General features: G+C 46.3%; 1 protein-coding gene across 7 annotated transcripts; it reads right to left on the minus strand.

Annotated features, from left to right (window-relative positions):
• Positions 1–606: 606 nt before the first annotated feature.
• LOC120301587 (zinc finger protein 420-like) lies at positions 607–17,212 on the minus strand. 7 transcript variants are annotated; one of them, XM_039329021.1, is made up of 6 exons: positions 17,041–17,212; positions 16,251–16,436; positions 15,541–15,661; positions 15,240–15,325; positions 5,522–5,648; positions 607–3,194 (listed from the first exon to the last, which is right to left on the minus strand). In XM_039329021.1, the coding sequence occupies exons 2-6, from the start codon at positions 16,401–16,403 to the stop codon at positions 1,030–1,032; spliced, it is 2,652 nt and encodes an 883-aa protein (XP_039184955.1). In that variant the 5' UTR covers positions 16,404–16,436; positions 17,041–17,212; the 3' UTR covers positions 607–1,029. The 7 variants fall into 7 exon arrangements, with proteins under 7 accessions (XP_039184955.1, XP_039184957.1, XP_039184956.1 ...); XM_039329023.1 differs by lacking the exon at positions 16,251–16,436 and adding an exon at positions 8,931–9,260 and having other exon boundaries at positions 17,041–17,203; XM_039329022.1 differs by lacking the exon at positions 16,251–16,436 and adding an exon at positions 8,829–9,260 and having other exon boundaries at positions 17,041–17,203.
• Positions 17,213–20,218: the final 3,006 nt, after the last annotated feature.

The raw sequence follows: 20,218 nt of genomic DNA on the forward strand, positions 1-20,218 counted from the left end.
TGGTCCAATGAAAAGTTCCAGAAACCTCCATAAAGTTACAAAACTGTTTCTTGACGGATTCATTGAGGAACAATAAGATAACTGTTTCTATACTATACTGTTAACTATTCCTGTACCCAGCACTGATGGTGTTGCCTTGTTTAATAATGAAATGTGTGCAAGAAAACAACTGAGCTCAGAGAGCATCAGGGGCCCATCACTTCCACTCTGAGCTACAAATATTTATTTATTTATTTATTTATGAGACTTATATACCACTTTAAGTGCAAGCACTCTCTAAGCGGTGTACACCAGTAAGCAATGTATGTATATATTTACATTGCCCCCAACAATCTGGGTCCTCATTTTACCTAACCCGGAAGGATGGAAGGCTGAGTCAACCTTGAGCCGGTGAGATTTGAACCGCTGACCTGCTGAACACAGTCAGCTAAAGTGGCCTGCAGTACTGCACCCTAACTGCTGCGCCACCTCGGCTCAAATATTCTCCTCCATTTGCTCCTGTACTTTCAACACCCAATGAAACCCATGTTAGTACCAGTTTCCCTCTAAGATTAGATTCTCCCACAAACTATCCCAAGATTTTATTCAAAAGGGAAACTAGAACACTGTCCACCAAAGAATATATTTATTATAGTACTAGAGACAGAAGCAAAAATCTAAAAAGGGAGGAGATCTCTCCTTATACACTTACACAAACGAGAATATACATACGATTGTCGAAAATAATTGTATTAAGCATGTATGTGATGGGTGCCTTGGTTAGTGAAGTCAGATGTGGAATCCGTGAGACAGTGGAACAGAGTTACAAAAATAATGATGTATTTGAGTGAACAGTGTGTTATACGAACATAGTAAGTTTCTAAAGATATTTTTTATGGCTTGTCATGTAAGGGCCTTGCTACCCAAAGCCTTTGCTCACCTCTCAGTATCTCTGCACTCCTGGGCCTTCTGTGGCTGAGTAGAGAGGGTTAATATTGCCCCTGGGAAGGGGATGGTTTTGCCTGTTCTAATCAATGCCATTTCCTTCTCCTACAGTGCAGGCTCTATGGATAAACTCCTATGCATACTCTTATGAGATGCAAGCTGACTGCGCAACCTGAAGCTCATTCCACACTCCATACATTGATACGGTTTCTCTCCTGTGTGGATCCTCTTATGAATAGTGAGAGATCCATTTTCACGGAAGCTCTTTCCACACTCTGTGCACTGATACGGTTTCTCCCCTGTGTGGATCCTTTTATGAGACGTTAGGGATGATCGCATTGTGAAGGTCTTTCCACACTCCAGACACTCATATGGTCTTTCTCCAGTATGGATCCTTTTATGGGAAGTAAGGTCACTGCTGCGCTTGAAGCTTTTTCCGCATCCCATGCATTCATACGGTTTCTCTCCTGTGTGGATCCTTTTATGGGAAGTAAGATCACTGCTTAATCTGAACGTCTTTCCACACTCCATACAGTGATATGGTTTCTCTCCCGTGTGGATCCTTTGATGAGATGTAAGCTGACTGTTCAATCTGAACGTCTTTCCACACTCCAGACATTGATAAGGTTTCTCCCCTGTGTGGATCCTTTTGTGGGAAACAAAGCAACCTTCTTTGCTGAAGCTTTTTCCACATTCTGTACATTTAAACGGTTTCTCCCCCGTGTGGACACTACTATGGAAAATAAGGGAATTACTCTGGTTGAAGCTCTTTCCACACTCCAGACACTGATAGGGTTTCTCCCCTGTGTGAATCCTTTTGTGGAAAGTAAGGGAGCTGCCTCTGCTGAAACTCTTTCCGCATTCAATACATTTATATGGTTTTTCTCCCGTGTGGATTGTTTTATGGCAAATAAGGGCAGAGCTGCCTCTGAAACACTTGCCACATTCCATGCATTTATACGGTTTTTCTCCCGTGTGGATCCTTTTATGGCTAGTGAGATTACTCCTGTTTTTGAAGCTCTTTCCGCACTGCACACATTTGTATGGTTTTTCTCCCGTGTGGATCCTTTGATGTGCAGTAAGGTGACTATTCCATTTGAAGCTCTTTCCACACTGCATACATTTATAGGGCCTCTCCCCTGAATGGATCATCTGATGGGTCGTAAGAGAGTATCCTTGGCTGAAGCTCTTTCCGCACTCCATACATTTGTACGGTTTCTCTCCTGTGTGGATTGTTCTATGAGACACCAGGGCAGAGCTGTCTCTGAAGCACTTCCCACACTCTGTGCATTTATATGGTTTCTCCCCTGTATGGATCCTTTTATGGGAAGTAAGATGACTGCTGTTCCTGAACCGTTTTCCACACTCCGTGCATTTGTATCGTTTCTCTCCCGTATGGATGGTTTTATGGCAAGTGAGGGAACTGACATTGCTGAAACTTTTTCCGCATTCCGCACAACTATACGGCTTCTCCCCCGTGTGGTTCCACATATGATACGTCAGCTGACTGCTTAACCTGAAGCTCTCTCCACACTCGATGCACGTGTATGGTTTTTCACCTGAGTGGATCCTTCTGTGAGAAATAAGATGACTACGTTGCCTAAAGCTCTTCCCACACTCTATACATTTATAAGGTTTTTCTCCGGTGTGGATCCTATGATGGGAAGTTAGGTGGCTGCTGCTCCTGAAGCTCTTTCCACACTCCTTGCATTGATATGGTTTCTCATTGTGAAGCTTCGTCTGGACAGTAAGCAGACCACTCTGCTTGAGGCTCTTTTTTCCATGCTCTAAATATTTATGCGCTCTTTTGCCCGTACGCGTTGTTTTTGGGGAAGCAAGGTTACCGGGATCACTGAGCTCCTCTCCGGACTCTGTGCATTTATAGGAATTCTCCCCAGTGTGGATTTCTGGACATGAAGGAGGAGGGAAGGTCTGCCCGCAAGACAATTCAGGATTTCTGCCTTCATCATAGTTATATTCCGTTTCGGTTGCACACTGATTATCTAAGTCCAAGTTATTTTTTAATATAGTGCTATGCAGTAGCCAAGAGTTAGTTCTGTTTTCCGCGTGTTCCTGCTGGATTGAGGACTCAAGGACTTCCACACCTTGGGAAAGGGATGCATTATCTCCCATATACTGAAGGTGGTATTCGTCATGTATCTTTGAGCTCCAGTGACTTTCAGAAGTCTCCTGTCCCACTTCTTCTTCAAATGTTTCTGACATCACTCTATTTAGTTCCTGATCATTCACAGTTTCCTGCTCATCTCCTACTTGGGGGGAGGGGGGGGGGAAATGAATGAGAAAAAGAAAAAAAGAGAGATTAAAAAAAGAAGTGTAAATCTTCTACCGTAAGACCTTTCACACAGAAACTGGGTAAGGCACAGAAGATCAACTTCTATTAGTTAATAAGCTAATTCTAATGGGAGTTGATCAGCATTTCCAAAGTTCTCTTTCTATATTGTTAAAACCTATATACAATTTGCTGAGATGGACAAATGAACAAAAGAGATAAAAGAAAAGGAAGTCACAGAGTACTATATAACATGGAACAAGTGGTATGACTGGTTGGAGACTAGAAATAATAGAGGAGAATAAATATGGAAAGATCAAAAGTGAAAATATGTGTATAATAATGTATAATAATAATATGAATTATTCTTAGTAAGAAATAGAATATGAAGGAAGAAAAATGTAAATAAGAAACAACGGGGCAATAAGGACAAATATTCTAAAAAAGAATAAGGGGGGAAATGTAAATAATAGAAGATTACCGTTACGTAATCGCTGTTAAAAAACCGGGGGGGGGAGTATATACTGTGTGTGTATGTGTGTTATGTTTTGCTTTGTTTTGTTTATTTTAAAAATAAAATAAAATAAAAATAAAATCTATATACAATGGTACCTTAGTACTCAACTGCTTTGAAACTGATCAAATGCATTTTGACACCAACATTTTGTCCCGCTACTCGTCATTTGTTTGGTACACAACATACAAGCTAGAACTTGTCGTTGTCAGCTGCCTTGTGAATCACTACATTATTCCTTATGGGAGAAAATGGTTTGGTACTTGTTGTTTTTGGTACTCATCATACCTCCCGGAGCCAATTAACAATGAGTGCTGAGAAACCACCGTATTAGATTTTGTTTACACAACTATTTCAAATGTTATTTCTTTGCTGGAGTATTTCCCACTGATTTTGTGAGCTGTTTTTTCCCCCCTTGCTAGTAAATAAAGATTTAAACAAGGAACAAAAAAAGAAGAGGAAAGAAAAACGCAGTAATTAAAATGTGTTTTAGTTAAAAGGACTATGTTGCTTGCAAGCATTAGGATTTTAAATTTTAGCCAACCGGAGTCAATCAACTGAACACGAAACTTTTGCATCTTGGAGACCATCATTAACCTGGATTGGCTAAGGCAGGGGTAGGCAACCTTGGCTCTTTTATGACTCGTTGACTTCAACTCCCAAAATTCCATGCTGGCTCAGGAATTCTGGGAGCTGAAGTCAACGAGTCATAAAAGAGCCAAGGTTCCCTACCTCTGGGCTAGGGAAAATATTTACCCATCATTATTGTCGAAAGAATCAGGAAAGGTTGTTTTTTTTTCATAATCGAAAACTCTGGACATCAGGACCACAATGTATGTATGTTGGATAGGTATGTACATCATCAATCATCATATATGAAATTATATGTCCTGCCAGATCTCTAGGGGGATACAGGAAAGAGGATTATGATGCAAATCTAAAAGTAGCCTCTGATGACCTTTGATGTTGACTGGTACAGTGAATTTGATGTGATTTGATGGGAAGGAGTGAAAATGCATCTTCTGTGAATGTTGGGTCTGTATTCTCATCCTTGAATCTTCTGGTATTCCCTGCTCGTACAATAATCATCTATTTGACAACTTTGCACGGATTATATGGCTGACCATGTCATTAATAGGAATACAGACCACCAGGGGTTTCAAAGAATGTGGACTGAATACAAAAGGGAGAGAAGGAACATGGATCCAGTGGCAAAATATATGAAAGGCAACTTGAGAGGAAAAGAAAGGCGTGCTTGGATGGAAATGAATGGAAATCTTGAACAAGAAAGAAGGGGAAAGTCTCAGGGACAAATGACTGTATAGGGCTGTGGTGGTGAACCTATGGCATGCGTGCCCAGGTGGCATGCAGAGCCCTCTCTGTGGGCACTCATGCCATCACTTCAGTCCTAGCCCTTCAGCTGGGTTTTATAAAACCTTTTCGCTATAGGCCTCCGCTGCCGTGTGCAAAAAAAAAAAAAAAAGGTTCAATCAATCAATCAAGTTCAACTTCTTGTGGGAAAAAAGAGATCTCACAAAGTTGGAATTGATTGATTGAACTTTTTAGTCCCACCCAGTCTGCCGTTACCACCGCAGCCACACCCACCCAATGGGCCACACCCACCCAATGGGCCACACCTACCCGGCACCCGACGATACGTAAGTGGGTTTTGGGTTGCAATTTGGGCACTCAGTCTCTAAAAGGTTCGCCATGACTGGCGTAGGGACTTCCGCTTGATTAGTTCTTACTTGCTTTCCGTTCCACCCTGAACTCAAAGAAGTAAGGGCCCTTACCCAGAGAAGTCACATTTCTGGAATTTTCCATCATGACTTCTCCATGGAGGGATTTCTGCATGGAATCCAGCAGGGCCCACTCCTCCTTTGTGAAACACACTGCTACCTCCTGGAAAGACACAGCACTCTGGAAAGAAAACAAGAACATTCCTGCTTAACTGAGAAACTCAAGAAAGTTTTGACACACAAGAGGCCAGCATAGGTATTACTATATATCCATCATGCTATATTCCAGTGTGGTGAACCTCTGGCACGTGTGGCACTCAGAGCCCTCTCTGTGGGCACGCGCGCCGTCACCCCAGCCCTGCCTCCCCCACAGCTCCCTCCTCACCAGCAGCCCCCTTCTCACCAGCAGCCCCCTGGAGGAGAGTCACCTCTGGGCGTGGCCTGCACAGAGCAGCACAGTCAAGGACATGGCAGTTGGGCAGCAGGGACAAGACTCTTCCCTCACGCCCTGTCATGCGCAGTTGATGCTGTAGGGCAGGGGTAATCAACCTTGGCTCTTTTATGACTCATGGACTTCAACTCCCTAGCTGGCTCAGGAATTCTGGGAATTGAAGTCCACGAGTCATAAAAGAGCCAAGGTTGACTACCCCTGCTGTAGGGTGTGGGTGGAGGGCATGGCCGCCACAGTGCTTCTGGACTGCCTGGGCAATCTACAGTGGGCCGTGGAGACAGTGGGTGGGGTGGGGAGCGGGTGGGTGGGGTGGGGAGCAGTGGCGGGACAGAGCAGGAGGGTGGGGTGGGACAGGGCAGGGGTGGAGCGGGGGGGCGGGGCGGAGGCAGTTTTTGGCCACTTGATCTCTAAAAGGTTCGCCATCACTGCTTTATTCCCTTTTGGGGTAAACAACATTTTGCAGAAATTTTAATTTTTATTCGCTTGTAACACAAAATACGAAAAAAAAAAAACAGAAGCAAATAATAGGAAACAAAGGTAGGGGAAAGGGAAAAAGAGAAGTGTGGAGAAGAGGGGGGAAAGGGGGAAAAAAAGCATTGACTTCCGACTCCCTCTGTTGCAGTAAAATAAGGCATGAACATTGAATCTCAACTTTTTACATTTCTATAGTAATATGAATGAGCCACTTCTATAGCAACAAATCAATCTAATCAGAAAAACCCAAAACTGTGGTATTTTTTTTCTCTACCTCAAGCACAAAGTCCAGAAGCGGTTTCTGAGGAGAAACAAAAGTCCTTCTATTCTTTTCTTTTATCAAAACCGTCAATTTAGCCCTCTCTGCTCATTCCGTCAGCTTTTGTAGCCATTCGTCCATGGTGGGAATCGAAAGATCCTTCCATTTTTGTGCGTAGAGCAGACTTGCTGCCATCGACATATATAATAATAATAATAATAGTAAAGTTGGAAGGGACCTTGGAGTTCATCTAGTCCAACCCCCTGCTCAGGAGGAAACCCTATACCATTTCAGACAAATGGCTGTCCAGTCTCTTCTTAAAAACTTCCAGTGTTGGAGCATTCACCGCTTCTGGAGGCAGGTTGTTCCACTGGTTAATTGTTCTAACTGTCAGGAAGTTTCTCCTTAGTTCTAGGTTGCTTCTCTCCTTGATTAGTTTCCACCCGTTGCTTCTTGTCCTGCCTTCAGGCGCTTTGGAAAATAGCTTCACTCCCTCTTCTTTGTGGCAGCCTCTGAGATAGTGGAGTGCTGCTATCATGTCCCCCCTCATCCTTCTCTTTGTTAAACTAGACATACCCAATTCCAGCAGCCGTTCTTATATGCTTTGGCCTCCAGTCCCCTAATCATCTTTGTTGCTCTTCTCTGTACTTTTTCTAGAGTCTCAACCTCTTTTTTACATCGTGGTGACCAAAACTGGATGCCGTTTTCCAAGTGTGACCTTACCAAGGCATTGTAAAGTGGTATTAACACTTCACGTGATCTTGATTCTATCCCTCTGTTCATGCAGCCCAGCACTGTGTTGGCTTTTTTGGCAGCTGCAGCACATGGCTGGCTCATATTTAGGTGATTGTCTACTAGGACTCCGAGGTCCCTCTCACAGTTACTGCTATTGAGCAAGGTGCCACCTGTGCTGTACTTGTGCATTTGGTTTTTCTTGCCTAAATGTAGAACTTTGCTTTTTTCACCATATAAAAATCAATTTTATATTATTATAAAAATTATATTAAATTATTCCAATCCCCCCCCTTTTTTTTCCATTAGACCCAGAAGGAGAGCAACATTTTGCAAAAAGAAAGGAAATCAGATGATCCCAGGGATGCTGACTTCAGTGGCCCTTTATGCCATGGCTTAGAACAGGGGTAGACAAGCTTGGCTCTTTTATGACTGGTGGACTTCAACTCCCAGAATTCCTGAGCCAGCATGGCTCAGCTTGGAAACCTCTCCCTGTTGCCTCAGCATGGCTGCCTCAGGAATTTTGGAAGTTGAAGTCCACCAGTCATAAAAGAGCCAAGCTTGCCTACGTCTGGCCTAGGCCTAGGCCGTTTTATGACTTGTGGACTTCAACTCCCAGAATTCCTGAGCCAGCCTGGCTCAGCTTGGAAACCTCTCCCTTTCCCCTCAGCATGGCTGGCTCAGGAATTCTGAGAGTTGAAGTCCACGAGTCATATAAGAGCCAAGGTTGCCTACCCCTGGCTTAGAACAATCAAGGCTATCAAATAATGGAACTGTAGTGTCAGAACTGCCACCTCACGCTTTGCTTAGTGCCAGTCTGCCATGGGAGAAGGTGAGAGGGAGGAGAACTCGGGGGCGATAACAGTTCATTGTGGTTAGACCGCTGGCTGCATACCAGCCCACATTTCGAGTAACAGTTCCCAAAACATCTCCTTTAAATTTGACTGGACATGAGGGCCAAGCAATGGGAAGCGTCTAAGGGAGGGAGAATCACACTTGGGGATGTCTGGTGCAAGATTTACACCTTTTTGCCCTACTGTATTTGTATATGCAAAAGAATTGAGGCCTTTGAACTATGGTGCTGGAGAAGACTCCTGTGAGTCCCTTGGACTGCAAGGCGTTCAAACCGGTCAGTCCTAGAAGAGATCAACCCCGACTGCTCTTTAGAAGGCCAGATCCTGAAGTTGAAACTCAAGTACTTGGCCACCTAATGAGAAAGAAGGATTCACTGGAGAAGAGCCTAATGCTGGGAAAGATTGAGGGCAATAGAAGAAGGGGACGACAGAGAATGAGATGGCTGGATGGAGTCACTGAAGCAGTAGGTGTGAATTTAAATGGACTCCAGAAGATAGTAGAGGACAGGAAGACCTGGAGGAATGTTGTCCATGGGGTCGCCATGGGTCAGACACGACTTCGCAATTAACAACAACAACATTTCACTATACCTTTCTCAACAAATGGAGTCAAGGATTGTTTTTACTTAAGGTTCAAGCTGAGGCAGGCTTGACATGTAGCAAGCAAGACACAGAATGTGAAGGTTAAGTTACTTTTTAAGGAAGTAAGGTGTGGAGAAGGTGGTCAGCCTGCAGCTGCCGAGAACCCTGGAGCAAGCAGGTTGTTTTGGTCTGTTTCCGGCAGGATTCAGGGTTAGGATTCAGTGTGGAGACAACCTTGGTGGTGCTTGAGGGTGGCCCGCGGCAAAACCAGGCTGGAAGTGGTGCCTTTTTCCTTCTTCTTCTTAATCTCTCAGCACCTTTTGATGCGGTCAACTATGGTAGCCTTCTTGGACATGGGAACCTGGGGAACTATTTTGTGGTGGTTCTCTTCCTTCCTCCAGGGCTGGTTTCAGTCAGTATTAATGATCAAAGGCCTGGAGACTAAAACATACAAAGAACAGCTGTGGGACGTGGGTTTGGCTAGTCTAAAGAAAAGAGGAAATAGGGGAGACATGATAGCCGTGTCCCAGTATTTGAGGGGCTACCACAAGGCAGAGGGGATCAGATTGTTCACCAAAGCACCAGAGGGCAGGACAAGAAACAATGGTTGGAAAATGATCAAAGAGAGAAGCAACCTGGAATTTAAGGAGAAACTTCCTGAGAGTGAGGACAATCAACCAGTGGAACAGCTTGCCTCCAGAAATCGTGGGTGCTTCATCACTGGAGATTTTTAAGAAGAGACTGGACATTCACCGATCTGGGACGATATAGATTCTCCTGCTTGAGCAGGGGGCTGGACTAGAAGACCTCCAAGGTCCCTTCCAGCTCTATTCTATTCTATTCTATTCTATTCTATTCTATTCTATTCTATTCTATTCTATTCTATTCTATTCTATTCCATTTTCTTTTCTATTCTATTCTATTCCATTCTATTCTATTCTATTCCATTTTCTTTTCTATTCTATTCTATTCCATATTCTATTCTATTCTATTCTATTCTACTCTACTCTGCTCTGCTCTGCTCTACTCTATATACTCTACTCTACTCCATTCCATTAATTGGGTGGGAGGGAGATGTCATCCTTTGTGGGAATACCACAAGGCTTGGTGCTCTCCCTCCCCCCAATTCAACATCCACATGAAACCACCGGGTTTCAACTCCAGGCTGGTCAAATGAGGCTGTCCAAGTGTTGTCTCTCTGCCTGGAGGTTGCAGGGACCTGGATGGACATGTCTTCAGCTCAGTCCTACCAAGGACGGAGTGGTTGTGGTTGTTAGGGCCCCTTAGATCCAGGGAGAGTGTAACTTTGACCTTGGGTGAAGTTGTACTTTGCAATAGTGGAGAATATCTGTAGCTCGGGTGTAAGATGAGGGTGAAGGTTCGTTCTCTGAGCTTGTGGGTTGGTTTCCGAACATTTCGTTACCAGGCTAGGTAACATCTTCAGCGGTGTTTAGGGGAGGTCTGAGTCAGAGCACTTCTGTTTAATAAGATGACTCACTGATGACTCACACTTGACCCGCTGATAATTCACACCCTCCACCGATCCTGACCTGAAATAACCTCCCCATCACAAGCCTCTCTCTGATGACTCACACCTGACCCATCAAAAGAGCCTCACTTGACACACCCACCCCTGAAGCCCTTACAAAACAGAAAAGCACTGACACCCTAAACGCCGCTGAAGATTTTAGCTAGCCTGGTAATGAAGCTGTTCTTCCCCATTCAAGTGTGGTGCATAATCTGTGTGTGTGTGTACAGTGTATGTGTGTGATCTTTGATTTACAGCTCCTGCTTAATGAGCAGAGGGCACCTTAGCCAAGGTTGCCTTTATGCAACTTCAATTAGTGCACCAATTGTGCTCTTTCCTGGAGGAGGAGGCCCTCCAGTTATTCATGCCCCCAGTGAACTTGACTACTGCAGTGTACTCTAGGTAGGTCTGCCCTTGAAAACCACCTGGAAGCTTCAACTGGCCCAGAATGGCATGAGCAGTCTTGGCATGGCTGTGTTTTGTGATCTGCACTGCTGCCCATTTGCTTCTGGATGCAATTCAAGGTGCTGACTATAATGGCCTAGGACCCAGTTATTTGAGGCATCCCCTATCTCCCGTGGTACTTTGGATCCCTTCTTAAACAGGGTCAACTTTAGAGAGCCAGGATGCCCCCCCCCCCGAAATCTGGGAGTCTCCAGCTCTGATGAAGGTTTCGGATTGGTTAAAACCTAGCTTAGGCTACAGTATCCATTGTGAGCTCTGTAGTTGACCGCATTTGCCATATGGTTCTTTTTTTATATTTTATCTGGTTTGTTTTTGGAAGTATATACACAATAGTGTGAAATCACAACTGCCAGTTTTTAGCTGATGTTGGCCCTCATACTCATCCCAAGAACCTAGGACAGGAGTAGGCAACCTTGGCTCTTTTGTGACTTGTGGACTTCAACTCCCAGAATTCCTCAGCCAGCATGGGGGAACTATGGCCCCCTCATGATTTGTGGACTTCAACTCCCAGAATCCTGAGCCAGCCTGACTCAGCTTGGCAACCTCTCCCTTTCCCCTCAGCATGGCTGGCTCAGGAATTCTGGGAGTTGAAGTCCACGAGTCATAAAAGAGCCAAGGTTGCCAACCCCTGACCTAGGATGTCAGAATATATAGGCGTAGCATATGTGTTTATCTAAGCAATGTGGCCTTTTTAACTGATGGATGGAAATTTTGTCAATGCGCACATTTTTCTAAGTGCTATCCAAGATGTTTTGGTATTAAACACAGTCTGCTGATCATCCTTGGGGCCACGGCAGCTAGTTGATGCCATAACCTTTCAACTTTAATGTTCAGATCTTTATGATCTGAGGGATCCTTGGCGCTCTTTGAGCTTGCTTGTTTTCTTGCAGACATTTCATTACCCTAACATTGTCAGTGCTGCTGATGTTACCTAGTTACAATAATGAAATGTCTGCAAAAAAAAAAAAAAAAAGCAAGCTCAGAGAGCACCAAGGACCCCTTATTTCAATCCTGAGCTACAGATATTCACCTTCATTGGCACTTTATGATCTACTCCAGTTCTTGTCTTCTATTCTGTTATCCCCTGGCACTGCCACATCACTTATCCACATTTACTTCTTTTCAACCACAAATTAAATCTGGGGTGTTATGAGCCTTTTCAGTTTGTATTCAGAAATCCCACAATATTTTAACCTGCTCATTTTTTTACTATTTCTTCAACTTTATATCCCCACTAATTTTTTTCATTACTGGCATTACTATAAACCAGTGATGGCGAACCTTTCAGAGACTGAGTGCCCCAAACCCGCCCACCCGCCCCCACCCCGCCTCCTGCCCTGCCTGCTCTGCCCCTGCCCTGCCTGCCCGCAGGGCCACCCACTCTCTTCATGGCCCGCCACAGATCGCCCAGGTGGCCCTGCAGCGCCATGGCAGCCACGCCCTCTGCCCACACCCCGCAACATCATCTGCACGTGATGGGGCGTAAGGATTACGGTCTTCTCCCTGCTGCCCGGCTGCCATGTCCTTGGCTGCGCACTCCGTGCGGGCCGTGACTGGGGGTGACTCTCCTCCAGGGGGGGGGGCTGCTGGTGAGGAGGGGGCCGCAGGGGAGGCGGGGCTGGGGCGACAGCATGCGTGCCCACAGAGGGGGCTCTGAGTGCCGCCTCTGGCACGCGTGCCATAGGTTCGCCACCACTGCTATAAACAATATATTATTATAACATCCAAATTCAGTCACTTTCGTTCCATACAGTATTAACCTTGTGAACTCTCAAGCTTCCTCCTTCCATTATGTATTCAAGATGGAGAGTGATTAATATTTATATGTTACATATGTAATGGTGTAAGTCCATACATATGTTGTATGTAGTATGTTTAAATGTGTTATGTGTGTGTACACTTTGAGAGCAAGCAACTAAATTTCATTTTTAATGTGTGCCATTGTGCCTACAGTAAAAAAATGACAATAAGGGTTATCTATCTATCATCTATCTATCTATCTATCTATCTAACTATCTATCTATCTCAGATTTTTTCAGAGTTATGCAGAATCTATATTGAATAAATGAAATCAGCAGCCTTAATGACATCTGGGCCAGAGGCAGCATTTCCAGCTAACAGTAAATACAGTTGTGGTCACTATTCACAAATTTTGGCCATCTAGCGCATCGGTTGAACCAAAGCAAAAATTTTGAATTAGTTTCAAAGCCAGAAATCATTTACAAATTCTACAGATCTCTAAGTGCTGTGGTTCCTACACTGAGGACAAACAGCTAATTCTTATTAAAAATAACAACAACAAAAAAAAACATTGTCCACTGCAAGGCCTAAAATTCAAAAAACTATCCAAAGCTGTGGAACTCTTAATACCAGGATTTGTGCGTGCATCAAGACTTTGATTGATAGAGGTCCCTTCCAACTTTATTATTATTTTTATTGATCATCGCACAGTCAGCCAGCTGTTCAGACTGGCTTTGGCATTTTTGTCTACCTATCGAGTCCTTACCAAGGACCTGGGATAGGCAGATGTGGATGTTTGATGGTAATACAGATACCGTCGCAGGATGGAAGCAGTTCCTAGTAAGGCCGCCTTTTGCAATGGACTAATGGTGAATTTGTCAATGCCAATGGTGTTCATGTGGTGCTCCAGTTGTTTTGGGATTGCACCCAAGGCGCCTATTTACCTTTGCTTGCCTTTACCACAGTCTTTCTATTTGTATTTGTAGGTCTTTGTATTTTGTTATCTTCTCCAGTTCTTTCTCGTCTATTCTGCTGTCTCCAGGCACTGCCACATCCACTATCCAGTCTTTTTTGTCTTTCTTATCAACAATTGTTAAGTCCTGGGTGTTATTTTGCAGGTATTATTATTATTATTATTATTATTAATCATCGCAGTCAGCCAGATGTTCAGACTGGATTTGGCATTTTGTCTATCTATCGAGTCCTTACCCAGGACCTGGGATAGGCAGATGTGGATGTTTGATGCTATTACAGATATCGTCGCAGGATGGAAGCAGTTCCTAGTAAGGCCACCTTTTGCAATTGACTAACAGCAAATTTGTCAATGCCAATGGTGTTCAAGTGGTGCTCCAGTTGTTTTAGGATTGCACCCAAGGCGCCTATGACTATTGGTACTACCCTTGCTTGCTTTTGCCAGTCTTTATTTATTTATTTATTTATTTATTATTATAATACAGTGCCCATATTTTACTTTTAAAAAACTTTGAAAACCACTCATACTTTGAAACTTGATTGGATGAGAACTAATTGTCAAGGCTGCTAACATTGGATGTTCTTGGTTGACAATATATGAAGAAGCAGACATGTTTTATTTAACCTGTGTATCACTTCTAGAGTTAAAGTCAGACAATGTTAGAAGGGAGGGGGGGAAAGTATGTACTGGGGATAGTTAGCCATAACAATATTTCAGTACAGTATTTCCAAGGTCAGTTGTAACCAGGCGAGATACGGGAGGGAAAGTTCACACTTCAAACTAATTGGAGAACGTCATTGATGACTGTTAAATGAAGGAGTGAGTTATGCTTTGTTACGGGTGATTGGGGGAGGGAGGATTCAGTTTTTGGCTTCATTATGTACCCCTGGAACCTATGTAGCAATAAAAGGATTCTTTAAGGTAAACAAGGCCTCAAAGTTCTTTGAAAAGCTTCTTCTTTCGGAACCATGACACTAATACTGCCAACGGAAAATTATATCTTTGATATGGAACAGAGATAGAGCCTGTATTGATGGTGTTCTCTCAGCAGATCACGGCACCTGGCCTCGCTCACTCTGGGATTGGGCCGCTTGGAATTTTAATGCGGGATGACCAGGAGATGCCAGAGATATAGGCCAGATTAGGAAATTAAGAAACATACCCAAAGAAGGTAAGAGGCAACCACTTTTATGCTGTTACCAAGAAAATTGCAGGGACGTTGCCATGAAGTCAACAGAAGTTAAGTCAATGTAATAATTAGATTTGCAGGCTGAAGCGTTGGGTGATCAGGCTTCCTGGATCCAATCTTTCACTCAGATATCCTAAAGCAGAGGTCCCCAACCTTTTGGGCACCAGGAACTGGTTCCGTGGAGGTAAAGTTTTTCCACAGACCGGAGGAGGCGCGGTTTTGTGTGCTGCCTGCATCCCACGGATGGGGCTTTGCTTGTTTGTGCGGACCGGTTGCTGGCCCGTACCGATCCACAACCTGGGGGTTGGGGACTCCTACCCTAAAGATTATATCTTGGCAGTCTGTAATCCATTGAAGCACGTAGTGCATCTGCAAAGAGTCTGGGGAACATTTTGACATGTTGAACACGATACATACTATATATGCAGGTTTGATTCCTGCAATGGGAATTATTATGGTGCCCTCAGCTCTTTAATGAATTGGAGTTTCCTTACAGCAAATTTTAGCTGCTGAGATTTCTCCTACCTGAGCTGGCAGCTGAATTGCTCTCGCTGCTCCACTAGAAAAAGGAGAAGAGGCTTCCAGAAGGTCCACTGATGTTGTACGGTCCCCTACAAAAATAATAAAGGGAGCGCAGGAAGAATTTTAGAACGTATTGTTAACCATTTCTGGAACAGCAGAATATAAAGCAGCTTCCAGGCTGAAGTGACTCCTACAAAACAATTTCCTGAAGATGAAAGAAGTCAAGATTTCTTTCAGGCTAGAATTCCTGAAAATCCAGAGGTATATAAACGTCTAGAAAAGGAAGAAAGGAGAGTCAACTTACCCGGTGAGATATCTTGAGCTTCTTCCTCTTGAGAGATCTCCCTAAAGAACGTCACCCGAGAAGGAAGTGATGGTTCCCCCTTTGCTCTGGGTCCATGTGGGTCCACTTCACTGGAGCCTTCCTGCATGTGAAGACCCAAAAGGAAAAATTTAGGGGGGGGGGCCTGGATGACGGGAAAGGAAGATTCTCGTCTTCAGTCCCAGACTAATCCATCTCCACCATCTCTAAGTGGGGAGGGAGGAGTGTTTTTGACTTTCCATCCATCCCGACAAATTTCCTAAAGGCACACGGGAAATTTGATGGAAGAGAATACTTGTAGCTCACAGCTGAACTCTGGGGTCCTTGGTGCTCTCTGAGCTTGGTTGTTTTCTTGCAGACGTTTCTTGACCCAACTAGGGAACATCATCAGCGCAAGAGGGAGGAGGAGGAGGAGAATGATGACTGTGGGGTCCTTGGTGCTCTCTGAGCTTGGTTCTTTTCTTGCAGACGTTTCATTACCAAACCACGTTAACATGAGTGCTGGTGAGGTAGCACTGCAGCTACCATAGCATTTAGCACTGACGACGTTCCGTCGTTTGGTAATGAAACGTCCCCGAGAAAAAACACAGCCGAGCTCAGAGAACACCACATGGCGACGTGTTAGAATTCTGGTGAGGACTTCTTAGTGTAACTAAGAATCATGTCTCCTGTACGGTGACATCTCTCCTCACCTGCACCTCTTTGTCCTCCGCCTGGCTCAGGAGGAAGCCTTCCGCCAGGGCCACCGCCTGGGAGCTGGTCTCGGCGCCACACTCCCGCACCCAGTTGGCCATCTCCGGGGGAAGGACGGCCAGGAACTGCTCCAGGACCACCAGGTCCAGCATCTGAGCTTTGGTGTTCCTTTCTGGCTGCAGCCACTGAAGGCAAAGACAATGGAGCTGGCTGCAAACCTCTCGGGGTTCTTCGGCCTCCAGGTGGCCGAATCCCCCCTCAACGGCCGGTCCAAATGGAGGCCCCCCGGGAGAATTCAGGACTCTTCCCCGGCTGCCTCCACCTTTTGTGCTTTCCCGGCTAGGTCTTTGCCCTCCATCTTCTCGGAGAACCACCACAATCTTGGAAGTTCTCCAAAGCTGATGACAGGAAAAGCACTGGACCTGCTGGGAGACTTAGAGGGGATCCCTCTCGGTGTGTGTGTTTGGTGGGGGGGGCTCTTCCCTCCTCTCCCCCAAAAGGCCTCCTGGCCCACCACTCTCCTCCTTGCCTCCCCCCTCCCCCCCAGCCAGGCTCGGGCAGAGGGGCTTTTGCAGGGGGGGCTCCGTCTAGTCGGGCTCCCTCTCGCAGGCAGCCCACGGCCGTTCCGGCTCCTCGACCCTCCCTCCCTGCTCCTTGCTCAGCAGCCCCCCACCAGGGAAGGGGGGGAAAGGGAGGGGGGATGGCCCCCCGAGCAGCGAAGAGGGCTCCGGGCAAGGGCTTTTCTCCCCCTGTCCCGGTGCTGAACCTCCCAAGCCCAGCCGACGCAACCTTGAAAGGATCCGGATTGCGCAGCCCCCGCTTCTCCCCCGGGCTCGGCTCTTTCGCGGGGGCGCCGCCGGGATCCTCCCCTGGCGAAGGAGCGCCTGCCAGGGGTTAAAGCCAGGAAGTGGGGCGCCCTAGAGAGGAGGAGGAGCCGCCCTGCCCCGCGCCTCCCCTTCCTGCCGCTGCAGCTGCGGCGGCCACATCTGGCCAGCGGCCCGAGAGCGCCCCCTGCCGGCCCTCTTTTCCGCCCTAGGGTGCCTCCTTGCAGATCCTCGGCTGGCTTTCAGACGGGGGGGGGGCGGGAGTTGCTCGTTCTTAATTGGCCTCCTGGCGCTCGGGAAGGGGGGGGGCGGACAGTCCTCCCCTCCCGCTTCACTTCGTCTCCCCCAAACTAGGGGCAGCCGTAGGGATTGAAAGAGCCCCCCCCCCTCATCGTGGTCTTTTTGGTTGAGATGATTTTGGCTTGGCGGAAGGAGCTTTTTCTTTCTTCTGCCTTCCTGAGGCAGTCGCTGCCACCTTGTGCATTTATCGAAGGGAGGGAGGGAGGGAGGGAGGGAGGGAGGGAGGAAGGAAAGAAAGAAAGAAAGAAAGAAAGAAAGAAAGAAAGAAAGAAAGAAAGAAAGAAAGAAAGAAAGAAAGAAAGAAAGAAAAGGGAGGGAGAACAAAGGAAAGAAGGGAAGGGAAAGGGAGGGAAGGAGGAAGGAAAGAAGGAAGAGAAGAGAGGGCCAGGCAGAAAGGAAGAGAAGGGGGAGGAAAGAAGGGGAGGGAGGGAGAGAAGGGGAGGGAGGGATGAAGGAAAGAAGGGAAGAGAAAGGGAGGGAAGGAGGAAGGAAGAGAAGAGAGGGCCAGGGAGAAAGGAAGAGGAGGGAGGAAAGAAGGGGAGGGAGGGAGGGAGGGAGGGAGGGAGGAAGGAAGAGAAGGGGAGGGAGGGATGAAGGAAAGAAGGGAAGAGAAAGGGAGGGAAGGAGGAAGGAAGAGAAGGGAGGGCCAGGGAGAAAGGAAGAGAAGGAGAGGGAGGGAGGAAGGAAAGAAGGAAGAGAAGAGAGAGCCAGGGAGAAAGGAAGAGAAGGGTGAGGGAGGAAAGAAGGGGAGGGAGGGAGGAAGAGAAGGGGAGGGAGGGAGGGATGAAGGAAGGGAGGGAAGGAGGAAGAGAAGGGAGGGCCAGGGAGAAAGCCAGGGAGAGGAAAGAAGAAAGAGAAGAGAGAGCCAGGGAGAAAGGAAGAGAAGGGTGAGGGAGGAAAGAAGGGGAGGGAGGGAGGAAGAGAAGGGGAGGGAGGAGGAGAAGAAGGGAGGGAAGGAGGAAGAGAAGGGAGGGCCAGGGAGAAAGGAAGAGAAGGAGAGGGAGGGAGGAAGGAAAGAAGGAAGAGAAGAGAGAGCCAGGGAGAAAGGAAGAGAAGGGTGAGGGAGGAAAGAAGGGGAGGGAGGGAGGGATGAAGGAAGGGAGGGAAGGAGGAAGAGAAGGAAGGGCCAGGGAGAAAGGAAGAGAAGGAGAGGGAGGGAGGAAGGAAAGAAGGAAGAGAAGAGAGGGCCAGGGAGAAAGGAAGAGAAGGGTGAGGGAGGAAAGAAGGGGAGGGAGGGAGGAAGAGAAGGGGAGGGAGGGAGGGATGAAGGAAGGGAGGGAAGGAGGAAGAGAAGGGAGGGCCAGGGAGAAAGGAAGAGAAGGAGAGGGAGGGAGGAAGGAAAGAAGAAAGAGAAGAGAGAGCCAGGGAGAAAGGAAGAGAAGGGTGAGGGAGGAAAGAAGGGGAGGGAGGGAGGGATGAAGGAAGGGAGGGAAGGAGGAAGAGAAGGGAGGGCCAGGGAGAAAGGAAGAGAAGGAGAGGGAGGGAGGAAGGAAAGAAGGAGGAGAAGAGAAGGCCAGGGAGAAAGGAAGAGAAAGGGGAGGGAGGAAAGAAGGGGAGAGGGAGGGAGGAAGGGGAAGGGAAGGAGGAAGGAAAGAAGGAAGAGGCCAGGGAAAAAAGAAGAGAAGGGGGAGGGAGGAAAGAAGGGGAGGGAGGGAGGAAAGAAGGGAAGGGAAAGGGAGGGAAGGAGGAAGGAAAGGAGGGCCAGGGAGAAAGGAAGAAAAGGAGAGGGAGGGAGGAAGGAAATAAGGAAAGGGGGAGGGAGGGAGAAGAGGGAGGGAGGAAGGAAGGAAGGAAGGAATACAGTAGTGCAATTTTGAGAAAGAAATTCAGTGACAGGACAGGGTTTTTGCATGCTTGGACAAATACATTATTCTGGAGTCTACATTATCTGTTGGATTACGTGTCATCAAGTCATATTTAACTCCTAGTGATCCCAGACAGATGTTCTCCATTATAATCTATCCTTAACCTGGCCCTTCAGGTCTTTCCATAGGGCCCCAACTTCATGTAATGGCATCCATTCACCTTGCCACTGGTCCTCCTCCTCTTCTCCTTTCTTCCACCTTTCCCAGCATCAGAGCCAGCTGCGGAGGACTGGGCCCGAAGTAAGATCATTTGAGCCTGGTCATTTGTGCCTTGGGTGAGGACTCTGGCTTGGCTTGTTCGACGATCTAATTCATCTAATGGTGATCTGATTTAGATGATCTAATTTAAATTAGATTCGACCTGACTTAGATCTAATTTGCCTAAGTTAGATGATCTAATTTCATCTAACAAAGTGAAATTCAACATAGATTAAAAAGTAAGGTCTTACCCTTAGGCAAGAAAAACCAAATGCACAAGCATAGAATAGATGGTACTTGGCACAATGCCAACAACTGTGTGCGAGATCTTGGAGTCCTAGTGATCAGTCACTTAAATATGAGCCAATAGTATACGGCAATAGCTGAAAAGCCAATACAATTCCAGGCTGCAATAATAGAGGGACAGAATCAATGCAGCATTGCAGGCTAATTCTGCCCACTGTCAGCAGTTCGATCGTGATTGGTTCAAGGTTGACTCAGCCTTCCGTTCTTCCAAAGTTGGTAAAATGAGGACTCAGATTGGTTGGGGGCAAATGTGTTGACTCTGTAAATCAGAGAGGGCTGTAAAGCACTATGAAACAATATATAAGTTTGAGTGCTGTTGCTATTGCTATCGTGTGAAATTCCAGTACTACTTTACCAATACTGGAATTTGTAAAGTGGGACTAGAGCTGGAACTGGAATACTGCATCCAGTTCGAGTCACCACAATATAAAAAAGATATTTGGAAAGAATGCAGAAAAGAGCAACAAGGATGCT

Source organism: Crotalus tigris, unplaced genomic scaffold (assembly GCF_016545835.1).
Source record: "Crotalus tigris isolate CLP2741 ecotype Arizona unplaced genomic scaffold, ASM1654583v1 scf7180000024386.1433019, whole genome shotgun sequence".
Classification (NCBI taxonomy): domain Eukaryota; kingdom Metazoa; phylum Chordata; class Lepidosauria; order Squamata; family Viperidae; genus Crotalus; species Crotalus tigris.

What these genes read in the sequence shown, in the direction of transcription:
- LOC120301587 (XM_039329018.1), bottom strand. Translation starts at nt 16,609, where the DNA reads ATGGAGGGCAAAGACCTAGCCGGGAAAGCACAAAAG. An exon ending in CGGAGGACAAAGAGGTGCAG is followed by an intron (nt 15,662 to 16,250) that starts GTGAGGAGAGAT and finishes CTTCACATGCAG; the next exon opens with GAAGGCTCCAGTGAAGTGGA. An exon ending in CAGAAATGTGACTTCTCTGG is followed by an intron (nt 3,195 to 5,521) that starts GTAAGGGCCCTT and finishes CCTCCCCCCAAG; the next exon opens with TAGGAGATGAGCAGGAAACT.